Below are 26,654 nucleotides of genomic sequence, written 5' to 3' on the forward strand. Positions count from 1 at the left end.
CAAATATCGTGAAACTCCACAAATTAATCTTGCTGCTGCAATGAACCATATGCAGTTTCACTGTACTTTTAGGCATAACACACTGCCTAAAACCCACCCTAACAGCAAGGGGCCAGGTTAATAAAGCATCATCTCAAAGCTCTGTGGTCCAGTTCAGTTCTTCCTAAACTGTAGGGTAGTGTCATCTCAGTTCTCTTTAGACAGTGTCTTCCACCATAAAAATCTCAATATTTAAGTAAAATTGTGTTAGCTTATGATCTCTGCTCATGTGAATCCCAAATCTCAGGTAGCATAGAAGCAATTAACTTGCAGCCTCCAAGCTGCTTCAGTTCAGAAAGGAAGTCAACATGAAGAAAATAAAATAGTTGTCTGCACCAACCAGGCGATGGGTGGGTAAATACGATTCAATGTACAATGTTGCTGGCACCTCAAATCACAACACTAAAAAGGGAGAGTCACTGTACCAACAACCAGCGGAATAGTCACAGACGGGGAACAAATATAACTTTGCCAGTAAACCCTCTACCCTGTCCCTACACTTTTTCATGCAGATTATCCATCTTAGTATAATGGGCAGCAAATTTAAGACAGGCCGAGGAGTTTAAAGCAACAAACACATGTTTTTATTAATTTGCTAATCAGCATTTTCTAAATTAGCGTTTAAATGAAACTGTAATATATCCCTTCCAGCTCTTTTCCATTTAAATGACAATTCAACATTAATACACATCATAAAGCCACCTTTACCAGGCAGTAGTAGTCTGACAGTTTTAACACCAAGAGATGTCACAGTAAAGCGAGAGAGAAAGAGAGAAAGCACGCAACTGAATGCACAGATGGTGGGAGGAGATGCAGGGTGCTCTCAGCAGGCTACAGTAGAGATGCATTAACTCCACAGAGGGATAAGGGCTTCCCACCAGTACAGTCATGAATTATAACTGAGCATGGGAGTGAGTTCTTAGTGCCTGTCTCACAGCAAATATACTGTTCCATTTTCCTGCACAATCACCTTTCACCTTTACAAACTCAAAGCAAAGCAAAATGCACTGCTAATATTTAATGGTATCACAGTTTCCAAATATTATATGCCATATATCTACAGATACAAAGAAAACTAGTAAGTATCCATCATCTAGTCAGACACAGACAGACAGATATATACCCAGCTCATGTTTAGTCTAGTTTGGGTTTAGTGAGGTAATTCTGCTACAACATTAGATTCTAACAATGCAGAAACACCTACAGCTGTATGTACAGATATGCATAACTCAGCAGTTTTGGTCCACAGGGAATGAACCACTTTTTGTTTTCAGTCTACTGGATGGGGTAGGGGTGCTCACCCAGAGCTTCGAACGCAAAGCAAACAGCACCAAAATAATCTCAGATTTCTGCCCAGTTTTGTGTCAAATCCACCATATTTCACATGCTTTCCACCCAAAATCTTAGGTCAGCCCCACTTTGCTCAAAGCATTCTTAACCTGACCCAGATAACAGGTTTAGAAGTAAACCTGAAACCTGTTCCTCCCGGGTTAGGGTTTTGTTATGAACAGCTCCAGTTGTGTTGCCATCTGCATTCAAATGTTTTTTGACCAATGCTTGGAACGAAGCAATGTAAAGATGCTGATGTTTTGAAAAGGAAGGAACTTGTTTGAGCCAAGATCTCTGTTTACTGTACTTTCCTGGACATGTCCCTTGATGAATCACTAGCCACACCTTAGGTGTTGTAGTGCTGTTGCTTTTTAACAAACTATCTGTACCACTCCGCTCCTTGCAAGGGGAAACCATCCCCTCCCAACTTTCCTCCCGCTCAAGTGAACTTATCAATGGAAATACTTGTTATTTTAGGCAGTTTAAGATTTTACCATTTTTAAAGGATTCATTTACCCTATCTTTCACTTTCGTTTAAAGGCTCAGTGTTCCTGCTCTAAATGACAGCACCGCAAGCACTGCTTTTGAGAACTATTCATCTTGCCTACCACATCTCAGGCTTTTACACAGAACGCGTCTCTCTCCCCAACAATGGAGCCTTACTCCTTCATAGCTTCAGGGCAGAGACTGTTAGTAGCTGTAGACTTGCTGCAAATATCACAATAAAGGCTACAAATGTGAATTTCTCTTAAACTACAGGTTCAGCTCTAGAGGTACCTTGCTTTAGCAAACTCCGTCAAGAGCAAACAACAGACTTTCTCCAAATGCACGGCAGCCACCCACTTGAAGCTGCTTTCCAAATGATCAGACCTGTCAATGCATCAGCATGTCAGTGAAATTAACACTTTCCTCCCTTTTAGGTCTACAATCAATATTCACATTTTTTGCTTTCTTCACATTTAACATGCTTAATCTTGGTGGGGCTAGGAGTCCTCCAGAGCATTGGGAGTGGGGAGGGGAGAACCCCACCAGAATAATGGCTTGAGGAGATCCAATGCTACAGTGGCTAAGCTCTGCCTCTGCTTCAGGTTTCAGACTAGAGATCCCACATAGTGGCTGAATGAGCAGAATTAAATCTTCCTCTGTCTTTGCTGTGCAGTTTTGCTGTGCAGAAACCAAATGGGCTCAAGAACCAGATCCCAAATGGTGGCACGCCCAGTGATGTAATAGCAGCAACGCATCCCAGGGTGCTGCAGCCTATAGGGTCAGAACTAGCTGGGCAGTGCCAGTACTTTGCCTGTGCTATGCACAGAAATGGGAGTCAGACGCAGATCTGGAAGGGGAGAGTTCCAATGGCTCAGTGGCAGCCTTCTGCCTTCACTGTGTGGAAAATTGCAGAGCCAGTGGAGAGTGGAGCCAGGAATGATGAGCTTATTCAAGATGTGGAGGGAGGAAGGGAGGGAGGTTTGCAGAACTGGCCAGGAAGCTCTTCAGTACACCATTGCTGGATGCTTTATACATTCACACTGATGGCCATCTGTTGTCAGCTCTGGGCCAGATGAAAGATAATATAATGGCAGCTATTGGTAGCCAACAGCAGGGCAGTTGTAGGAAGGAATGAGTCCTAGAATGAAGAAGTGGCGCTTCCTGTTCAGCATAGAAAATCAGTCACCGATATCAACTACATTAGCAAGAAATGAATGAATGGACAATTAAGAGAACTGAACTGAGCTACCAGGGAAACTATTCAAATGCAAATAGAGCCCTTATTTCTATCATTTTCTTCCGCTTACTCTGAGAGTGTTAACCAACCAATCTGACTAATTTTGGTGTGTACAGTGAAACATTTAGGACACAGATGATAAAACTGATTTTGGGGACAAAACTGAATTCTGTTTTTAATTATTATCTGTGGGTCAGGATATAATGTACTATTTAGCCCTCTCAATCCACAGCAGATCTCCCTCTGGTGTCAGTAGGAGGATTTCACAAGAACTATGATGGTACAACCTGACCGTTATGTAATAACTGACATTTCAGTTTTCTCATTATTTATTGTCTGATTCATGCCTTATTGTTACCATCAATATCCCTCAGAAGAAAAATATACTCAACTTCATGACCACTACTATTTCTGTCTTTTGTTTCTCTCTCTTTCCCATGTTTCTGTTTCTCTTCCCCCTCTCTGCCTCTTATTATCTTCTTTTGTCTCCCTGCATTTTTCTTCCTGCAGCAGTTTACAGTTTTCCTCCATGGGCTTCACTCTCATCACCTTCCCCATACCATATGCTAAAATGATTAGCAATGAAGACATTAATGTTGACATATAATGCACCATCATTAGGTTTCAGAGTTAAAACCCACTAAGTGGTTGTAGATATAGTGTAGCTTCCAACTCTCATAGCTATTGTTTCAGACTCCATTTGCAGATTAAAGACGACAATGCTGGATTGATTTACATTCAGTTAATGTTAGGAAGACTGTCTTTGAAATCACATGGTCCAGAAACTTCATCTAACATGAAAATTTAGATTCTGCAGAATCTGATCATTTAATCTGGAACATATAAGTACATCACGTGGGATAGATGCAGACTATGAGCTAATTGTTTGTCTCCATCGATTTAGGGACATATTTTCAAAAACCGATACCTAAGTTTTACAAGCAAAACAGACATATGTGGGACAAAGAGAAAATTGTGTGCAGAAAATATATATGTGTTTATATAACACAGGAAGTTGTACATGTATATATTTATTTGTGCCTATACTTTGTCCATTTTGTAAAATCACATACATATTTTCTGTATGGGTATTTTGTGGGTTACTCCTGGGGGAATTCTATGCACTGTGCTCGCACAGAATTCATGTCTCCCACAGATTTCTTTGCTTCGCTGCAGAAAAATGACTTCTGATGGTGAAACAAAGGGAAGCTGCAAGAGTAGTCATGCACACCTCCCCACCCCCCAGCTGCGTGGATGCATCATTTCAAGCGCCCAGAAGAGCTGGCAGAGAGGTGCGGGGTGGGTGAGTGGGGGAAGACACGACCCGGATGGTGGCTCCTACCCTGCGCTGGGCTCAGCTCCTCTTCCACTGCAAGGAGTAACTGGGGTCAGGTCAGACCCACCCCCAGAAATCTCCCTTGGCTGCAGGAAGCTCCACCTCCCCACCCCACTTCCTACTCACATCACTCCTCAGCCGCAGAGGGAGGGCTCACTGTCCTCCATCTACCCAATCACCATGCATCCGGACCCCCCGCCAAGCCTCACCCAGAACCCCCCTGCACCTTCCATCCCCCCAATTGAGCCTCAGCCCCTGCACCTGGATCCCCACTGAGCCACTCCCCCCTGCACCCAAACTATCCCCTGCTGAGCCCCCCACACTTGAACCCCCACCCCAATGACACTCCCTACCCAGACCACCCCAATGAGCCCCCCCACACCTGCCCCCCTAAAACCTCACCCCCCAGCACCTGGACCCCCCACCTGCTGAGCCCCTCAGATGCCCCCAGCCAAACCGCCACCCGTGCATCCAGCCCTCGCCACCCAGCTCCAGCCCCCTGCATCCAGACTCCTGCCAAGCCCCTCTCCCCTGCATCTGGACCTCCATGCCACTGAGCCCCAACCGGTTGCACCTGGAGCCCCACTTCCACAGCACCCAGACCCCTCCACTAACCCCCCATTGTCAGACCCTCCCACTGAGCTCCATCACATCACACCCAGACCCCCCCACTGCTGAGCTCCAACCACCTTCACCTGGCCCCCCCTGCAGAGTTCCAGTCCCCCTGCACCCAGAACCCTCCATCAAGCCCCTGTGCATCCAGACACCCGCCCCTGCATCCCGACCCCCCTCCAAGCCGCCCACATCCAGATTGCCCCACACAGAACCCTCTCACCCGACACCAAGACCCTCCACACTTGGACCATGCCGGGCTGAAACTGCCCACACCTAGATCAGGGGCAAGGGCTGGGCGTGCATGTGACACTCTGTTCCTTTCCCTTGCTATCTTGATAAGTCTAGCGTGGGTTGGATGCAGCCTCATCGCCGAGTTGGTGTCCCAGTGGGGAAGGGATCTGCAGGGTGATGGCCTTTGCTCCCCACTACCATGCTGGAACCTCCACATTTATTTATTAAGAAATAAAATACACTGAATTTTAAAATATTGTGCACAGAAATTTTTTTTGCGCAGAATTCTTAAATTTTGGTGTAGAATTCCCCAAGGAGTAGTGGGTGTAATTTAGACATCTATTTTAGAAATTGTAGTTAGGAAAACGTCAAATGGACTGATACTACTTTGGCCAATTTGTATTAATTATTAGGTAAGATTTTCTGAGATTTAGCATGAGACGCTTTACTAAAACTCTGACCTATTACATTCTCCTTGTCCAATAATTTTGCAATTCTATCCCAAAATAATCATGACTGTCTGAATATCTGTAGACACCGAATGTTTGCCCATCATCATTTTTCAACTGCTTTAGAATGTGACTAATAATACCCCAATATTTGCAATATTCTCTGCAGGAAACGTGTAGGCAATATTGTAAATACTAAGGTAACATTTTGAATTACCAAAGGAAAAACCAGAAACTTTTCTAATAGTGACCACTGTATACATATGTACAAATAGGTATGTAATAAGACAAGTAAGACTCAGCCCGCTTGTTTTAATCTTTCTCAAGCACTGCTTAGTGAAAGCAAAATGGTCACTGTGCACCTGTCACACATCAGGCTTGGTGGATTTTATTGTGTGCTATAAATATTCATGAACTACCTACTGGGAGGGTTTATGTTTGAATAGGCCAATCAAAGACGGTTGGGCTCATATGCTCCAAATTTGGAAATTTCTTCTTTAGAAAAGTATTACGGTATGAAGACTAATATGGCCCTAAAACCCCTTAATCCTCATAGGGAAAGAGGCCTGGAAGGGAATTCAAAGTTCGGTGGGTTTGGAGTTTTTATTTTATTTTTGGTATTTAAACTTTCTCTGACATTGAAGCAAAGGAGTTGGAGGAGAAATACTTTGAAGACATTTTCTTAAGTAACTGAAGTGTGAGTACTTCCATTGTATCTTTCTTGAGTCCAAAGTAAAAGCCTGTTTGACTTTTTGGAGAGAAGTTTGCAATGAAAATCAAAGATTGTTCTGTCTTCTCAGGGCAGAAGTTCCAAGCATCAGAAGAGACTGGGACCATTTGAGAAGGGACACAGTTCAGAAGGAAAAAAAAAAATCCTAAAAGATCCCAAATCCAGCCCCCTGTTAAAAGCAGCTCTACAGTTGAGTTTGTGCTCTGAGGCATGCAGAGGAAAAAATAAGAATCACAAACAATAATAATATTTTAAATTTCCATAGCACTCTTTATCTAAAGGCTTCAAAGCACAAACATGAATGTAATTAACAAATCACTACCCTTGCGATATAGGTATTACTATTCACATTCTACTGATGGAGAAAGTTTGGTACAGTGTGATTCAGTGACTTGTTCAAGGTTCCCCAGAAAGTTATTAGCACACCTGGTATTAGAACCCAGCTCTCCCGTTTTCCTGTCATCTGCTCTAGCAGCTTGACTCTGCTTATCTACAAAAGGCTAAGGCCAACGTTTTCAAATTTGGTGTCTTTGTTTTGAAACTCGAGTCCTTATTTAGGCACTTAGCTGCAACCTTAATGGGGGCTGTGGGTGTTCAATGTCTGTGGAAATCTGGTGTTTCTATGTAGGTTCCTAACTTTAGGCACTTATGACCTGATTTTCTGAGGTGCTGAGGACCTACACCTTTCATTGACTTTAACAGCAGTTGCAGGTGCTCAGGACCTCTGAAAAACAGGCCATTAAATTTGGAAACTTTGGCCTAAAGCTTTTAATGTTAATTGGATTTCAGACAGATTTCCTTTTAAAAAGAACTGACAAGTTATTCCCCACTGCATATTGGCCTATAGGGCCTACAAAGCCAGTATCTGTGCCCCACCCCCTCATCCCTTGATTCTGGGGAACTAGAAAGGTCAGAGATAATCTCTGATTTCATTTAAAAATGTTTCAAAGCCTTTTCTTTGTGAGAACATTCTTGAAAGTGATCTTTTAGATATGCAGGAGCCTGGCCATTGCGCACCCTGAAGATAAGGTCTGAGACCTTGAATTTGACTTGATATTCTATGGGAAGCCCTTGTAGGGTTTGATGCGCTCACAGTGGTCAGTGTTGCTGAGTAGATGAGCTGCAGTGTTCTCCACTATCTGGAATTTCCTAAGGTACATGGTATTGCTGTACTCCAGATGCGGGATAGCAAAGGCATGTAAAACTGAGGCCAGGCCATAATCCACCAGTATGGGATAAAGACTCCTAGCCACCTGTTTCTTGCCTTAGTTTCCATATCTGTAAAGTGGAGGTATTTACCCACCCCTTGGGAAGGCTGAGTCAATTAATTAGATAATGTTTGCAAAGTGTTAAATAAATGCTATGATTCTCAGAATGCACACAAAATCCTTTCTGACTTGGCCTAGTGCCCAGGAACCCCAGTTTATTTTGACAATTATCACATGCAAAACTTACAGACCACAGCAGAAGCAGAAGTGCTGCATTTCTACTGGAGGCTGAGGCTGGTCTAACCCCCCCTCCCCCCCGTCACTCCCACATTTAAACAATCTAAAATGAGTCAACTAACCTGCCTCAGAGAATCCTGTTGCCGTCCACCCTCAATAAACCTGGAGCCAACTTTGGGCTGGCCATAGGCATAACACAAAAACTGGACACAAATTGGTTACCTTTCTTTTTTGGGGACCAGGAAGCCACAAAAAATTGTTTTGCAAGCCCATCCAAATGGTTAATGCCATTTAGGCATAATCCAACAATCCAGAAAAAAACAATGCCAGGGAGGGGAAATTGGCTGACAAAAAAAAAAAAAAAGGGGGGGGGGGAGGGTAGAGAATCTCTTTAATAGGTTTTATCTCCTTTTATTAATAATACAGCACTGGGCTACAATAATGATAGATTTATCACTTTTCTCATTAATTAAAAGTTCAGTACTGTGGGTGATGGATGTAAAAAATGTATACTAGTTATAGTTATTCAGACAAATATAGCCATATACTCAAATCTCAGGTACTGGAGTTCTTAGGCCGTTAATACTGGGAGGTGTATATACAGCTTTATGACTGTCTAGCTTGCAACTGGTTAGCTCATCTGATGTTCAGATTGATATTTTTAATTTAAAAAATATTAAAAGGTTATTTCTGAAAAATCCAGACTGCATTAAGCATGCGAGTACTATTAAAGTGTTACGTTTTAAATGAATAAATAGTTTTAGTTAAATATTTCTTCAATTTCAATTCATTTTACAGGCATAAAAATAACAGACAGGCTTTAGGATCCTGTAGAACCCTTAAGCCTGTACCAGTTACCAACCCAGCGGCCTCTTCAAGCATACTGTTCTAAGTCCATAACAGAAGCTTTAGATCTGCTTCCCCTCTAGAGAAATAAAAGTATCCCCCAAAAAGTTAAAAGCAGGTTCTTCCAGTTACAGCAGAGCAACAAAGACTTTTAAAACCTGTTTCTGAACAGAAGAAGAATGCTTTTGGCAGGGGAGGGAGAAGAAAGGTCTGTTGAGATTATTAAAATTAAGGTCTGTGTTTTTCTGTGAAAGCTACAGATGCTATGCCAGTTATTAGATTAATAATTAGAAAGGCAGCATTGTCCAAGGGATAGGGCACTCAACTGGGCCTCAAGAGACCTGGGTTCTATTCCCAGATCTGCCCCTGACTTGTTACGTGACCTTGTGCAAGTTACTCTGCCTCTCTTTTTCCTTCCATCCTTTGTCTAGCTTGTCTATTTAGACTGTAAGCTCTCTGGAGCAGAGTGCGTCTCTTACTATGTATTTTTTCCCCATTCCTAGTACAATGGGGTCCTGATCTCAATTAGGGTCTCTAGGTGCTATTGTAATACATACGAATAATTAATTGGTAATTGCAAATACTCTTGCTGAAAAGCGTGCACAGGCCTTAGAGGGGGCCTAAAACTAATAGTGTACTCATTTTCATTTAAGATTGTTTCAATACAAATAATAACTAAAAAGCATATTTTAGATCTGACTCGCAGGACAGGTGGTTTACTCCCCAGCTCATCAGAAGTTGCCTCTGAGGCGGCTGTTCCCAGAAGTCGCTCAAGACAATCTGCCACCATAGGCAAAAGTTCAGTAGACCCCCGCTCTTCATAGGCCTAGGCTGACAGATTTGGCTCGGCCGCCTCTTTGTCTTGATGAAGTAGCTGCTGGGTTAAATTTGAGTGAGTGCCATTGTAACCTGGTGCACAGGGTCGTAACACCATTCAGGCTTGGCCTGGCCACCCCTCGTCAGGGGGGATAGTTGGGCCAAATCTGCTGTGCGAGGCAGCTGCCTAGTTTGCCTAAAGTTAGAGCAGCTCCTGGCTGTGCCATGTGTTGTTAACTGTGACTCCGCTGGACATTTAAGAAGCAGTGGTGATATAAAAGTCCCTACAGGGAGTCCTAGTTTTTTTGACCAGAAGAATGGTAGATGTGGATATGGCATTTTCTTAGGGGTGGGGGAGTATAAAATGTGGGACTCCTCATTTTCATTCAGTCTGCTCTTCCAGACTTCAAACAACATGAATCAGATTAGCACAGAAAAAATTCTACTGTGAAGATTTGGGCCCTATCAAGCTGCATATAAAGCTATAGGTCAGCATAATGCATATATTGTCTGCATCCATGTAGTCTCTTCCTTTAAAACCGTCATTGTTATATGCATGCGTAAGGCTGCCAACCCCACAGCATCTATTCTCTCTCTGTCTGTTTTTCTTACGTTTCCCTCATCAACCCAGTAACTGAGCATTGTCTAGAAGTGCATTAAGTGACATGACTAGCATCTGTCACATGTAGTAGGTGCATAATTTTGATGAAAAGCAAACAACCGTTCCCAAATATAGTGAACAAATAAATTGTGACCCTCTCACAACACAAGCTTAAAGGACAGTGATGGAGAAAACAGCCAGTAGGCTAAATGCTAGGGATTCCCAGAGCCTGCAGCTAGTGGAAAGCCTGAACAAAGAGACGCATCTTAGAATGCATTCTAAATGCGGCCAGGCTCGTGCTTACACATATTTTCAGCAAGAGCAGATTCCAGAAGTGACGGCCTGCTACCTAGAATGCCCTACCCCCAAGTTCCGCTGAAGATAGATAGCTGGAGCATAGGACAAGAAGCTGGTGTGTTCCAGACAAATGCAGCTGGCATGGTGAGACACAGAGGCAGTCTCTGAGGTAACTGAGATCTCGTCTATTTAGGGCTTTGTGCAGTAGGTAGTAACCAACACCTTAAAGTCACCCTGAAGTGAATTGGCAACCAACACAAGAGAGGGAAGCACAGGTAGAAGATGTCTATTTATTCAGATGTACTTTTGCACCCTTCACTGGAAAGCCAGGTGCTTTAGTTAATATGAGTTCAAATATGCTGGGGTCAGAGGAAGCCATAAAAACCCTATCCTAAGCCTTCGGCAGGAGTGATTTCTGAGGGGAGAAAATATTTGATTTGATTTTAATAAAAAAGAAAAAGCCAGCTGTTTGAAGCTGCTCAGGTTTGGAAATATTACAACATTCCTGGGGAGCTGGATTAGTAGGCAGAGGACAGGTGATTATATTATCTATCTCTATTGTAGATGTCATACAGATAGCTATCTCTCTCTATGTTATATGCATCAATATTATCTACACTATTTGTTTAATTGGTCTTTTTCCCCAAAAAACCTATTTCAAGATCTGCTGTTCATATTTTTTCTTTCTTTTTTTTCCCTTCCTGTTTCCTTTCACCACTCTTTCCCTCATCTCCTCCATTTCCCCCCTTTGTCTTCTCGTCCCTAGCAGTCTCTCTTTTCTTCCTTTTACCGTTCTTCATCTCTCCCTCCCCACCTCCCTATTTGTGCACCTCAGATACCACAGTAATGAACAATAGAGCTGGTTGAAATTTTCTGACCAAAATTATTTTTAATTCAAAAATGTAGTTTCATCAAAATTGAAGTGTTTGGCAAAAACAGTTTGGTTTCAACAAAATGTTTGATTTTTTTTTAAACAAAAAGAACAAAAAAGGAAACACACATTTCCATTTGGTTTACCTTCAAATTGAAATTTTTGAGGTGTTGTTGGTTTTTGAAAAGAAAATCTTCATTAGGTGTTTTTGGTAAATTCTCCTTTATCTCTCATCAGCCCTAAATCTACTCATCGTTTCCTTAATCCCAACCCCCTCATCCTCTCCCCCACTGTATTAGATCCTTTCCTTCCCTAATCCACAAATTTGATACTCATTCACCTGTGGCCAGACTTTGTGCATGAGTTCTGAGCTGGACTCTAAATAAAGCAGTCTTAGCATCTAGGGGATGGCTGGGAGATGTAGCTCGGGTACTTGGGAGCACTACAATTGCGGCCCTCTGCCTTAGCTTAGATAGATGGCCAGGTAGGATGTTAGGGTGTTTTCACATAGGCAGGAACTGTTAGTGAAGTTGGTGGTGAGCACAATGGCTACCCCCTCTCCACTGGACCGCCCAGGTGAGAGGAGAAGACTACCTTGTAAGGACTACACATTCCCATCTATGGAATGTTCTGATGCAGATGACAGGTGAGCAGATGGCAGCACCCTTACCTCAAGACACTGAAAAATGGCCTTAAAGGACAATAGACACCTACTGGAAGACATCAAAACTTGAGTGGGGTGGGAAGAAATATGCCAGTGGAGCAGAGTGGGTGGAATGGTATCATGGGGTGCCAGACTAGATGGAAGTGAAGATGGTTTGACCTGGACATGAGGGGAAGAGGATGCTGGTGTCTGGGGCTAAATCAGAGGTTTTGCCAAAACCAGAACACTGCCACCTTGTCCCATCTGTCCCTAGACTGATTCCAACAAAAGTTGGAAAAACTGAAAATTAAGGCTGACATTCCAGTTTCTCACACAGTACGGTTAAACTAAACTGTACAGGCACAACACCACCCATGCCCACCCACTCACACTAAAAGAGAAATACAACTTGATAGATCTCAATATCCAGTTCTCATACAACATATTGAAGCCTAGTGTAAGCCCTCAAAATCTAATTTCTTTTCCCACATAAGAAATCATTCATACTGTCATCCTGAGTATTAGCATTAAGTTTTAAATACATTAAAATTACAATAACTGACATACTAAATGAGCGCGCACACACACACACCTCCCCCCCCCAGTTTCTTATCTCTAATGACAAGGATAAATCTAGCTCTGGTCAAAAGTGAAATAAATGGAGGAGGCTCAGTTAAGCTTCTTACAGACAACAGTCTATATTATAAAAATTATAAACACCTTCAGTATAGTGCTTTGCACCACACTCTTCAAACAAAGAACATGAAGAGTAAAAAATAACACTATAGTAGAAATATATTTGCTTTATGTCATCAGCACTGATCCCCTTTTAGCAAATGGAGATCCTGGAACTTTGACTTCCAAACACTCTTCTGATAATATTCAAACGTGAATTAAAATCGTTAATGAACATTTGGTACTCTCTTCTTCTGATCTTTATAAATGTGACATGTCATTTCAGGAGTACTAGCAATGTAATGATCCTTTCCAAGAGAAAGAGAGCAGCTACATTAGCATATAACCAGGCGTTCTTTGACCCAAACTTGTTTTCAGAAGGTATACAAGATTTATTCCCCCTCCTTCTGTCCTATTCTTCTCCAACAATAAGAGAGTTCTACTGATCCTACAGACAGTGTACAAGAAGTAGAAGACAATGAAATATTCCTATAACTAATTTTATCGAAAGTTTAATATTTATGGGAGGCTGGATTGACCAGCTGCTGGACAGGGGTACAATATGCTACTGCATTCTGTAGCTTACTCTTCTTTTATTCCCACCTTCTTATGCCAGCTCTTTCTTGCTGACTGCCAGAAGGAGAAGAGAACTCAAGCTCCATTTTCATTCTTCTATTCACTGGCTGTTTTGGGTGCTAAATAGGAATGCAAGCTGCTCATTTCTCTCCTTTCCTCTCTTAAAATATCAAGAACATCAATTCTGAAACACTCTTGATCTCCACCAAACTACGAAGCAGGAGTCGAATGGTTGCCCCTACTGTCTAGGTTTAAACTAACAAGTCAGATGCTCTGTTACTGATGGCTCTTACAAGTGGCATGAAATGCTACTCATGTGAGTTATACACAAGTTTTTTTTTGCTCTTTGTTTATACTTCCTCTGGTACCCCCCAACCCATAGTGAAGAGCAAGGAATGCAATGAGCCCAGCTACAGAACACATTTGCTCAGTACTGCTACAGCCCCTGAATCCAAGTCCTCTTCATGAATATGGTACCTGCAGCTCTGTTTGGAAGAAGAACTTCTGCGGACACTGCGTGCAGTCGTAGATCTTGTCTTCTTGTCCATGGGCTGAGAAAATATGCTGCTGCAATTTGTTTGCTTGAACAAACACTGAAATGTTAAAACAACAGTGAGCTTTTCATTATTTAATTTCATAAGTGGAAAGTCATTTGTAAACATTTCACCATTATGCACAGTAATTCCAAGAGGTAGAATTAAGCTGGTACACTGTAATTTCATATTATACTGTTGCACTAATAGACGCAACCAACACTATTCATCTACACAGTGAGGTCCCTTTTTTTAAGAAAAGGCATTGTACTAAATGTCTGGGAAAGAGACGCCCCCCAAAACAATCAATATAGTTCAAATATAAAGATTTAGAAATGCCATTTTCTCTTACAAATTATTTTAAAATGAACTGAAAGTCAACAAGCACACTATCTTGAAAATGAACACACATGAAACTTATTTCCTAGCACTCAACAGGTCTGGAAAGCATAGGTTCCAAAGCCCCGTTACTGTATTTGCCTAAAGTTAAAGCTAACAAACAGTTCTGTATTTAAATGTGTTAATGCTAAAAATTATATCCCACAGCTGGAGTGTGGCAATGTCTATGAATGTGAAACAGAACTGCAGGTAAATTCTCTTTGGATACTTTAAGATCAACTCTGCCTACACACTGAATGCAAGGGTTTCAATAATATAAACATGTTCAATTTTAATGACTACAAAACAAGGCCCTAAGACTGTGTAACAGTTTACCTAGGAGACATACTATTAATAATTAAATTGTATATGCCAGAGGCAGTGTTTGGGTTGGCAGCACTGACTTCTGATGGATGCCTGGTGCACTGTGACCTAAAAAAGTTTGCATCTACAATATTAATCTGTATAGGCAGGAAAAGGATTTATTAAAGATGCTGGCATTTGACTTTGACTCCGCTCCTAATCATTAAAATTATTCTAATTTCAAGCCAACAAAAAATATTAGAATATTGTTCTTGTGAGTCATACATTTTAATCACATTTCTCATTACCTTAAAAAACTGCTCAGATTCCATTTTCCATATAAAATGTATATTGGTGATTTTTAAGTTCTTAATATTCTCGCAAGACATACTGAAATAATTTAATAGCGCATTGCTAAAAAACCACCATTGTTTACGATTAATGCTGTGTCTATTTACCCCGTCAGCAAAAAGGAAAAAAGGTTTCACACAGATTGGAATCGACTTAGCTCCATACTCCTTAACACATTTTCCAAGGCTATTCGCTCAAACGTTAAAAGATTATTTTTTTATCGGGGATCTCGCTCACGTGGAGAATCACCAGTGGAGACCCTTTACAGATGCTAGTTTGTATACTGCATAAAACACCCCCAAAACTTGTTGTCGTTAAACTCTTGGAATCCTTAGACACACAATATTAGAGTAAAAGAAAATCAACTCCTTACATATGTGTACACAAAGACAAGGAAAAAACTCTCGTACAATCAATAATAAAACCAAAAGACAAAGAATTGCCTCACTGAAAGAATTATTGAACGCAGATGCCTAACAGGCAAACTGTTGAAGGCAGAACTATACACAGACTCAGACAGGACTATGGCAAGCTGTGCAGTGAAAATGAACTATATATTTTTAAATTTTATAATTCAACAGAAATATGTAACCTGAATGAAGTGAGGTAATAATCAGTGCCAGCCACTCTATCTGCAAGAAGAAAAATTCAACTTTAATTTTCTTTTGTACAGTGTACTTAAGTTTTATTGGGAGGGGAGCTGCCAAACAAAGAGGGATAAAATGAAGGTATTAAGGGGTCTATTTGCCTATCAATGCACAGGCTTAACTCCCATTAATGGAGAACAGAAACCTTGAATGGCTTCCGAAATTAGCATGCTATTGATAGAAGAATACCCTAAGTGTGTTTTGTCATGTTTTTCTATAGTTCTGCAACAGTCTCAGATTTTCATTTCATAAAGCAAATTATGCATTTATGATACATATTAACACTTGTGATTTAGGGCAGTGTTTCCCAAACTTGGGATGCCGCTTGTGTAGGGAAAGCCCCTGGCGGGCCGGGCCGGTTTGTTTACCTGCCACATCTGCAGGTCCGGCTGATTGCGGTTCCCACTGGCAGCGGTTCGCTGCTCCAGGCCAATGGGAACTGCTGGAAGTGGCGCGGGCCGAGGGACGTAAGTTTGGGAACCACTGATTTAAGGTATAATTTTAGAAAACAGTCTGCTAAAAAAAAGGCCTATTGCCCTTTAAAAAAAAGTCTGTGTGCATCCTTTGAATGTGTTCTCATTTTCAAGAACAATTGGGGGGTAAGTTTTATCCACCATTTTTCTGTCCCTCATTATATAGGTCAAATCTTGTACTCCTTAGTCCTTCTAGGCCAAGCCACTCTCTCAGCTGGGTTTATACCAATGCATATCTATTGACCTGAGAGGAACTAAACCACATTTAGACCCGTGTGACTGAGAGCAGAACTTGGCCCTGTGTAAGGAGTGCAAAATTTCCCCAAAAGCAAATTATGAAGGTTCTCCTTTTCTAGTGCCAACAACTAAATTAAACTGGAGCATTACAGTTGGTCCAAAGGAGAACACTGAAGCATGCTTTTGGGGCCAAAGCCAGCACTCCTTACCCAAGTTCTGCTCTCATTTACCACATTTTCTATAACTGGACAGTATATATTGATGGTCATTTTTCCCCTTGGCAAGTTCAGAACATGACAGTGATGAAACCAAGGTGTATGAATGTAACAATCAGTTTTGCAATTCTAAAAATACAAAGTTCTGATAAATAACTTTGAAATGCAATTCACGTAGATGCATGCCTGACCTTCCATCAAGCCTGATTTTTTAAACAGTTTCTAATCGATATTACTAATGAGCACAAATCTAACATTGTGTCCCAAAACTGACCTAAAGTCGTAACGTGACATTAATACTAAGGGCCATATAAATGAAAGTTCTGTATGCATAGGCTAAGGGAATGACAGGGAATGTACTGATCCCATCTGCCTACCTGTAAAGCAGACTGGACATTTGAAGGTGCCCCCCATTCCTTCAAAGCTGTGTTCTATCAGGTGGCACTGAAGTTTGGCAGGAGAGTCAAATGTTTGATTGCAGAGTTTACATTCATGGTTCAATCCTTCGTCTGGTGGAGAAATCAAAAGGAAGGTGAAATTCATCATGGCTATTACAAAGTGACAAGTCCAATATGATCTATGGACTGAACAGTTTTTTGTTTATCTAGTCCTGATAAACCAGATGCCCCTAAAATCTATGGCTTCTGAAATATTCTTCATCTGCAAGGTTTAAGAGCATACAAAACATACAAAGCCAAAGACTTGGTACATATAATTGTCATTGGATAGAAATGCAGATGTATTAGATTTCACTAAGAAACTAGCTCTGGAACAGGGAACATACATCCCTAACACACCCACCCAATCACAAATGAATATATTTCCAAAAGAGTGCACAAGGAATGACATGTTTGGCTTCTATCAGCAAAGATGAGAATTGTGCGCTTAAATGATCCTTCTGCCACTCTCAGTGGTATTCCCCCCCAGCCAGCATGACAATGCATAGGCTTCAACTACAAGCCAGTGTTGTATAATCTCCTATATAACTCCCCACTCCAGTTTTCCCTTCTCACTCCAGCTCCTGGTTTCTCTCGCAGACAGCTACCAAACTCATACTCAAATTTTTATAGGCTCTCAACACCCTTTTTGATAATCATAGATTTTTTTCCTTTACTCATTATTTTTCCTAGAGGCTCTGAAGCCCCTCACTGTTCCCTGACATAGGCTTTCCTGGTGATATCACATGGCCTTAAAACCCTTCCACTGCCACCTATAGGTTCCTCATGCTTTTTTCCACTCTCTTCCACAGACATCACTCCTAGCTTTAGGCAGTGAATGGCTGTCCTACTTAGAAACAGTTGCTAAGTAAGATGCGGCTTCCAGCCCTATTGCAGAGGGGGCAATTCCCATAGCACAGCTTAGAAAAGGTCCTTCTGTATGTCACTAGTGTGTTACACAAATAACATTGATCTAGCAGGTAAATACAATATTTGATTACTAAAAATCAAACAATAACACACAGCTTGGCAACCAACTAATCTCTACAACATTTCTTAGGTGAAAAAATGATTTAGGAAAGCCCTCTCTCTATCCCAAATATATAAATGTCAAACTGTCTACCTTCTGCTTAAAACAACACCGACTAGAGTGATTAGTAACCATAATGACCAACATGCCAGATTGATAACTGCTGTCGATAGTCAACAGAACACACATAGCACACACGAGCTTTTTTGTTTGTTTAATTCTATTAGAAAATTCTTCCAATTAATTTAAAGAAAACATGCCATGGAACCTGTAAACTGAATGGTGTCATACAGTCAGTCTCTAACCTAGCCCTTCATAACTAACCAGAATTGAAATCATTTCAGTTGTATGCCTGGTGTTTTTGTTAGGCTGAATTACTCTGAAGGCTAAATTCAGCCTTGGTATAAGCAAGCGCCAGGGAAGAATTTGGGGGGGGGAGGGGAGAGGGGAATAAAGCATAACTAAGCTACACAGGACATTCTAAATTTTAAAATTTCATAAGAGGAAAAGTCCATTGTGTATTTGGGGCTGTAGCAAATTCTTCTTGAATATAATTATCTAAACGGTTTATGAATTCTTCATATTGAGAAGATTCATATTGAGAAGGTGTAGAGCAAAACCTACAAAGCCATAAGGATTACACTTTATTTTAGGGGTTCTCTCAATTAAGTAATCAGAATTAATAATATAGGCATGCACATAACTTTGCTTTTCCAACAGGATAAAATCATGTTTTAACTTAGCTGTGAATATAGAAACTTTTGGTCCTATTCTGGCTCTTTAAAATTATTGCTTATATGCTTCTCTTTCCCCTTCTCCCTTCCTGTCAGTCATCATGCAGCAGGATAGAGATTCACAGGGATAGCCAGGCACACACCAACAAGCAGAGTTTTAGCTTTTCCCATAGCAATTTGTTTTTGTTCTTTACAAAGTCCTTTATTAAAACACTGCTAGATTTTCCTATCTAACTTCACCCATTGAAACAGTGATCATAGTGTACTGAAATGGCTCGTCTATCTTGGGAGACCATATATGCTAGGGTCAGACGATCATAACTTGCTTGTGCACAAAGTTCATGTATCTAACTTCACCGTGATCTATGCTCTGCTGGATGCCTGATATTCTATCCAAAATTGATCTAGAAGCCTAGTGCATAGATGGGAAGGGGGGAAGGAGAGGGCTATCTGAGCTGTGACATCTTTTATAAATCAGTGTATATAAATTAATAAATATTGAACCCAAAACATCTTCCATCCTCAGTGGGGATGCTCCGTTTTAGAGGATACTCAAGAAGCTGCCTAGGTTTTTCATCCTTCTGCCAACACTGCCAACCCTCTTTAGAGTCTGTAACCACTGTTCAAAGATAAGCCCTGCTCCATCTAATCACCACAAGGGTGGGCAAGAAGCCAGAAAACATCTGTTTAGAGGAGAAAAAGGGTTTAAAGGCAGCAGCATGCACAGAACTCAGCCACCAAGGGGACTGGAGAAGATCTCTCCATCCCAGCCCAATGACTATCATGATGGAGGACAGCTGTGTAAACACAGCAGGACAGGGACAGAAACAGTAGCCAAAGTACTGGACACCCTGCCCAATACAAGACAATTAAGAGGTATGGTCATAACCAGGGCCGGCTCTAGGCACCAGCAAAGCAAGCAGTTGCTTGGGGCGGCAAATTTGCAGGGGCGCAAGAATCCAGCATGGGAGCTGAGAACCAACAGGAGGCCCTGGGAGCTGTAGTTCCTGGTTAGCTCCCTGCCTATAGAGCCAGCCCTGGAGCAGGGAAAGAACTACATTTCCCAGCATTCCCTCGGCCGCAATTACAGGAAAGGTAGGGGGAAGGAGTGTAGAACTGAAATCTCATGCTACAGCTTGCTGTGACTGGTAGAGACAGAGCCAGCTCTAGGTTTTTTGCCGCTCCCCCAGCCCTGGGCACCCCCCGTATCCCTGTGTTGCCCCAGCCCTGGGCTTCCCCCGCCCACACCCCCTGCTGCCCCAGCCCTGGGCTCTCCCCCAAAGAAAGAATTGGGTGGACTAAATGGACAGTGCCCTTCTCTATCACTAGAATTTAAAATGAAAAGTAAGGGAGGGGAGGCTCTACTAAGACCTGGGCAGCTTTAGATACAGTACCAGGCACGTAGGAGGATTTACACTTCTGAGCCATGGAAGCAGAAATTGACTTTTCTTTTCCAGATTTAGCTAATATTCAGAAAGGGAATCTAGCACTTGCCTTCCAGATTTGAACACCCTCAAAATTCAGGAGTGCTCAAGCTCAATTTGGGCAGCTGTTACTTCATTTCTCCCAAATCAAATATACTGATCCACTGTAACTTGCTGTAGAAAAAGTAGAATAAATTGAGCAAGAAATGCTTCCCAGTGGTTATTAGGACTGGAATTGCTATTTTCAACAGCCATTGCTTTTTTTTTTTAGTTTTATTTGTTTAAAAGGAAGACAGTGATTGTGCATTGGCAAATTCCCCATAGAAACAAAGAATGGAACAAAAGAATAATAAAGGCACCTCAACTTTTCCTCATTTATGTAGGAAAGTCTTATAATATGCATCCAGATATCCTTCAATCACACAAACTGAAAATTGTTCCACTTTACTGCAGTTCTGTAACCATATGGGAACCAATCCTGTCTGTGTTCTGTGCACCTCCAAAATTCCTGCTGAATGACCCGCCCTGGGAGCGAGTTACCAGTGACCCAGGGCTGGGGCAGCAGGAGGGTGCAGTTTGTGGGGAGGGGGAGAGCGCCCAGGGCTGGCGGGGCGGGGGAGGGGCAACCAACAAATTTTTTGCTTCGGGCAGCAAAAAACCTAGAGCTGGCCCTGGTCATAACACGTGATGCACGTTTTACAAGGTACTCTCCCACAAACAGGCAGGCTCCAGCAGTGGGTGGTGCCGAAGAAGAATGTATACTCAGCAGCCTCACACAAAGCTGGTGCTTCTCTTTCTGAAGATCCTGAACTGGCATTCTCCACCCCTCCCCCACTAGGAAATAGGTATTTTCATATTAGATCTAACCAAACATCCACCTACCCAGTATCCTTCCTCCAACACTGGCCAGTACAGGTATTTCAGAGAAAATCCCAATAATGGACAATTATGCACTAACAAGCCTATGGGGGAAGGTTGTGGCCTTAGCTTAGATAGATAGCCAGGTAGGATGTTAGGGTGTTTTCCATGCTGACGTACAGACTCACAGCAAGTGGGACAAAGGGAGCTCATCCCTGGCTCTTTCACCCATCAAGGTGAAAATAATGCCGAGCCTTGAAACACAGAGTTAGCATTGGCAAATTAATGGTGCTAGTCATTCTATACCACTAGCACCTCGAAGGGAAATTTCTCAAAACTTTCCAAGGGGATATGGATTCCTGAACTGAGATACTGGGATATAGTGGAATTCAAACAGGAATGGGATATGGAATTCTCTTTGCATGGTCCACAATAATTATCTTAATTAAACATGAATTCTGATTTGAAGAATACCTAATTTTGGCTAATACAATGTTTTTACTTGTTCAGGAACAGTTGGTCCCTGTTAAAATATGACTGTTATATTTCCAGTATCCATGAGATCTGTTGGTCACAAACATTAAAATTACTTAGCCTGCTTTATATTGCAAATTTCATTTTCCTAAAGGCTTATAAAAAGGGATTAAAAAGTTCACTTCACCCACTCACCTCTGGCAATGGGTAACTTCCCCAGGCAAGAAACCATCAATGTCTGCAGAATCTAAGCTTTCTGTTCAAAAATAAATGTGCCTAGCCCTTACAGTTATGAAGATCACATTTAAAACGCGAACAAATTTGTTTTCTTCCCACATCTGTAGCTTTGGGATTTTCTTTACATGGGACAATTTTTTTCACTCCAATTTTGACATAAAACTTACCGTGTGCTCCACTCCTGGAATAAATGGGAAATTTCCACTTATTAAATTCAAGAATGTGAGAGTGCATAACTTAAATTTAAGAGGAAGGAACATAGTTAGCACATAGCACTGGATTAGGAGTCAGGAGTTCTGGGGTTTCCCAGCTCTGCTACTGACTTATGGTGTGACCTTGGGCAAATCAGTTACTCTCTCTGCTTCAGATTATCCATCGATAAAACAGGTATAGTAGTTTTTACCTAACTCTCAAGGGTGTTATGAGGTTACTTAATTATGACTAATTATGGCTTTTATTAAGACTACCATGACAGAAGAGAGGCTCTGCATTAATGCTAGATCCTACAGGCATTTTGGCACAGTGACTGCTGAGACACACAGAAGACCTCTGGAAACACCAAGGGAGCATACATCAAGGTGATCTCTGCCTTTCAAAGGTGCAGTGCGTGCATGTGTGAGGGCGAACACTGTACCCTCTCCATATTTCTACTGGTTTTGGTGTGACAGCTAGTGCAGAGGAGGGCTAGGTCATTGCTCTGCCCTGCCCTGCTTCCTATGGAGAATTCAGTAGTGTCGCTAGTGCTGTATCTCCCTCTGGTATACAAGAACAGGCTGGGGTTGTGGACGCTCCTTGTGGAGGTATAAGGTAGGGGAAAAAGGGAGTTGGAAAGATTTCTTGAGTCTTCTTACATACTTGTGCATGGCCAGCCACAATCTGGCTCTTATTTAGCAGGCAATTTGCTAAGGCACTACAACAGTGCATAAAGTATTATATCATTAATAAATAAAGGGCCAGTGAAATGCCACATTTTCAGTTTACATTTGGGATAAATCTGAAATGCAATGGAGTGTCAGAATACAGTCCAAGAGGCCTTCTTCCCCACACGAGAGAGCTGCTATTCTTCGAGTAAGAGCAGGGGGAAAAAAAGTGCTGAACAGCTTTAAAAAATTCAATCAAAATAATCTTCTGCTCTTTAGAAAGGTGGCGGCTGACAGTAATTGGAAAATACTGTCTGACTCATTTATTAAAGTGAGATTCAGAGTCAATTGATTTAATAACCATTAGAATATTCTATTAAGGGTATAATAGGTTGGCACAGCCCTATTTTTTATTAAGAGTTATAGGTAAGAAATAAGCAATGCTATGGAATTCTAGACAACCGCTATATGGATTAAATTTAGAATACTGCTTGCAACATAGGTATTAAAACACCAACTATCAAGAGGAGGAATAGGAAAGTACATTACAGTGCAAATGAGTTAGCTGAACAATGAGAAAGAAATTAACCTATAAAACCTACACTTTTCCAAATCAAACAGAAAACCATACCTTACAGTCCCTGGTGTTGCACATTGCAAAACCAGTCAGTATGTCCTTCACGTTATAGATCCAATAACTCCATAAGGGAGTTAAGAACAAAGTGCCCACTGTATATCACAAAACTGAGATTTAAAAGTGCACCTACACGGTTAAGGTGTGAGGTAAGACATGGTTAAAGCCTAACAACAGCAATGAGGATGGCTTACCCAATGTTGGAAGATAATTTAATTTGACGCATGCAGAATCTCTGGCTAAGTAAATTATTTCCATTTATAAACTTTACTCAGATGATACATAAATGTAAACATGAATAAATTCCAAATAAAAGTGTGTAATATTCATATAAATATTTAATATTTACACAAATATTAAGCGTTTCAATGGATGTAGGCAGATTGTAATTGAGGTGCAGCCCATTACCGTAAGCAGCTAACTTGATAACCAGCTATAAAAACAAACAACAAAATCCATCTTGAAGCTGAACATACACTCACATTCAAAGCTGTAGGCTATCTGGTAAAAATCCTCTCTCCTACCGTTCAATATCTACATCTGCTAATTTGTTACTTTTATTCCAGAGAACACAGATAAAGTTGTAACATTCTGGTTGCTCAGAGCCCATCAAAGTTCTGAACTCCAACACAGAACTTGTTATTTCACTGAAGACAGTGACATTTCAATATAAACTTTAAACAAGGGAAGCAGCCTGTGTGTGTGTCCCAAGTTTATGCTTCTTTCTTGTCAATAAAAACAAAAATCTAGTGTGGCGACAAGCAAATTGTTCAGTGGTTGACTTACATGTAGTTGTTAAGTTGGTAACCACTGGGGGCCCCCTTATATTGTCCGATCAACACTACAGCCATCGCTGAAAACCAATTTGTATCAGTTTATAAGTAGGACTCTCTCATTCATCTTCCAGGCTGTCCAGAAGGGTCCTTCTGCCTCTTACATTGACAATCTATCAGCTAAGGTCCAAAGATATAAACTCCTCCTGGTAAAGCTCCTGATCAGAATAGGAGTAAACTCTGCCCTCTGCATAAAACACAGGAACCAAATGGCCTGAAGTTCCTGTAATTTTCCAGCTCAAAAGTGTGTACAGCTACAGTGTGTTTTCTTTTTTAACCAAGCAAACTATGCCCTAAACCAATTTCTTTCCCTTCACTTTGGCTCTCCTCTTCCCTGAGTTAATTTCACAGCACACATTTATAAGCCAGAGGTCTAAGGAGTAACGAAGAAATGGCACAGATGACGAAGCTAACCCCTTGGCTACAACAGCTTGCACTAAAAAACAGAGTAGAAAAAATAAGCAGGACTGCATCGTAATTTGCAATGCATACGTCGACCCAATTGTTTCTCAGTTTACATATTTGTGTCACTGGTGCTTCTTTTTTAATGACAATGTGCAGAGTTCACAACTGCTACACAAATACAAAAATGTCTGAATTTTGTTACAAATAATTTCATTGCTATTTCAAACCTAGCTAGTAACTGTAATTCTTAAGCCCCTGCTATAAAAAAGAACTTCTAGTGTTCGAATATCAGGTAGGCCTTTTCTCCACCTGGTTAAAGAGGACACAATTACTCTATAAAGACTTGATGCTGAACTGAACAGTGCCTGACGAGTTCTAGCATCATGTTTATCATTTCTCCCTGATTGAAATAGAGCTTCTGTCATTTTTAATTTCTCAAACGTTATCACACCACCCGCCCCAAGACAAAAACCACAATCCACCAAGGTGTTAATTCTGAAAAGCACAGGAGTAAAGTGATAAAGAAATAGATGTACTAAAGCCAAAGGATACAGCTGGAATTTGCTGAAAGGAAATGTTTACAGCGCTGAAAGAACTGCCACTGAAAAAAGTCTAATAAAAAGTCTAAATGAAGTCCCATCCTGTTCTGCTAGGCTAGGAGCACAGGGTCTGGGTGGGCAACAGAATTACAATCAGGAGTGTCCTGTCATATTCAGAAAAGCTGACCATTTTGCTCACATTGCGTGGGGGGGAGGGAAGAAAGGACTTCATGCCCTCCTCACCCTTTTATTCATCCTAATATAATAGTGCCATGCATTAACATCACTGAAGTTAGAGCTGTGTCAGAGTTGGCATTTATTCTCAATCCAATTCTAAATCAGTCTGTGACTCGGTCATAAAAAGTTTGCTCAGCATGGAAACCTGGCATGCCTGGTTCCATCTTGGGTGACATTTCCCCCTCCTTTTTCAAATAAAAAAAAAGGACATTTAGGGCAAGATTGTGCCTACCTGTGAGTGGGTACATGGAAGGGAGTTGGGGCAAAGATGTAAGGAGCCTTCCCCATCTTATGCCCATGCTTAGCAGCCATGCAAAATCCTAGTCCTGTCATCCATGAGTCACACAGGCAACTTAGCCTTCCCAAATGGGGCGAAGAAAGCCAGGCAAGGCCTGGCTATGTCTCTTCCCCCTCCTATGTATGTTGGCCATTGGAACTGTACCAGTACTGGAGAGGAGAGAACATGTGCATTGGAACCTGTAAAATGGTGCTGGGGCACTCAGGCTTCAGCTCCAATAGTGCTCCCAGAGGCATTGTGCAATATGGCCTATTTTATGACTAAGGAACACTGCAGCTTTTTGTAGAGTATTGCTAATGTACCTTTGCGGAACAGCCACCAGGAGAAGGGTGCTGATTGATGGAGCAACGAGCACTAGAATCCACCTCCTCAATTAAAGCAAAAAGTTCATCTCTCCAGGGCCAGATTTTGAAATGAACTCTGCTTAAGGGAAACCCAGTCTGCTGCATCTCTCACTCCACTGTATTTCTGTCTGAAGCAAGGGATGCATTTCACTTCACCAACTGTTCACTTTTTTGCTTGGTTGCACTCACTTTGGCTGCATGTAAGTGAATTCTTCTTACTACAAGTGCCTTTAGCACTGTACATTGATTAAACCCCAAAATGCCTAACCAGTCAGGTTGGTTAAAATAAAAAAGGATTCATTCCATATCTAAAAGTCCTAACTTCTTAATAACTGTCATATTTTCATCTCAAATAAGAAAGATTTCTATGTAGCAAATGCCCTTTCCAGGCATCTGGCTACTAGGAGAGAGTTCAAGAATTCAGCAACAGAGTTAGTCACTGTGTTATGGGACACAATTTGTTACTTCTTGCCCATAACTGCACCAGGACAAGGTATTTAGTTCTGTTTTTTTTAAAAATCTGTGTTGCATCACATAGCATGTACACATCACAAGGTTACACAACGTCATTGCTATGCAGCCTCCTGTGGCATGGCATATTCTGCAAATAATTTTCAAAATGTTTTCTCCTTGCTATTAGAAGAAATTAAAAGCACCATTAAGAAAAAGCTGGAGTTTATGAGTTATCTGTAGCAGTATGAATCATTCAAATGTACTTCTAGCTTAACACTACATCTTCAAAATGCTCTATGAGCATAAACCAAAGACTTAAGAGATTGATCTGGCAAATACCTGCACATTGGAGTAACTAACTCAGATGAGCAGTCCTCCTGGCTTACATGAACCTGTTCATGTGAGTAGATAACTCAGAAATTTGTGAGGTCAGGCCTTTTTAACTGAGGCATGTTAAGTGACTGATACTTCTTCCATTGAAGACAATGGAAAATCTCT

General features: G+C 41.4%; 1 protein-coding gene across 16 annotated transcripts in view; it reads right to left on the reverse strand.

The window, feature by feature from the left end:
- ZNF521 (zinc finger protein 521) overlaps nucleotides 1-26,654 on the reverse strand; it is a 277,408-nt gene that overhangs the window by 18,326 nt on the left and 232,428 nt on the right. For 14 of the 16 annotated variants that reach the window (XM_065585398.1, XM_065585397.1, XM_065585395.1 and 11 more), the window contains 2 exons: nucleotides 16,737-16,868; nucleotides 13,700-13,815 (listed from right to left, as the gene is read on the reverse strand). The exons of the other annotated variants lie outside the window; for them this stretch is intronic. In XM_065585398.1, coding sequence (XP_065441470.1) covers nucleotides 13,700-13,815; nucleotides 16,737-16,868 — 248 coding nt within the window. The remainder of the gene's footprint in view (nucleotides 1-13,699; nucleotides 13,816-16,736; nucleotides 16,869-26,654) is intronic. 16 annotated transcript variants of the gene reach the window in all.

Source organism: Chrysemys picta, chromosome 2 (genome assembly GCF_011386835.1).
Source record: "Chrysemys picta bellii isolate R12L10 chromosome 2, ASM1138683v2, whole genome shotgun sequence".
Taxonomy (NCBI): Eukaryota; Metazoa; Chordata; order Testudines; family Emydidae; genus Chrysemys; species Chrysemys picta.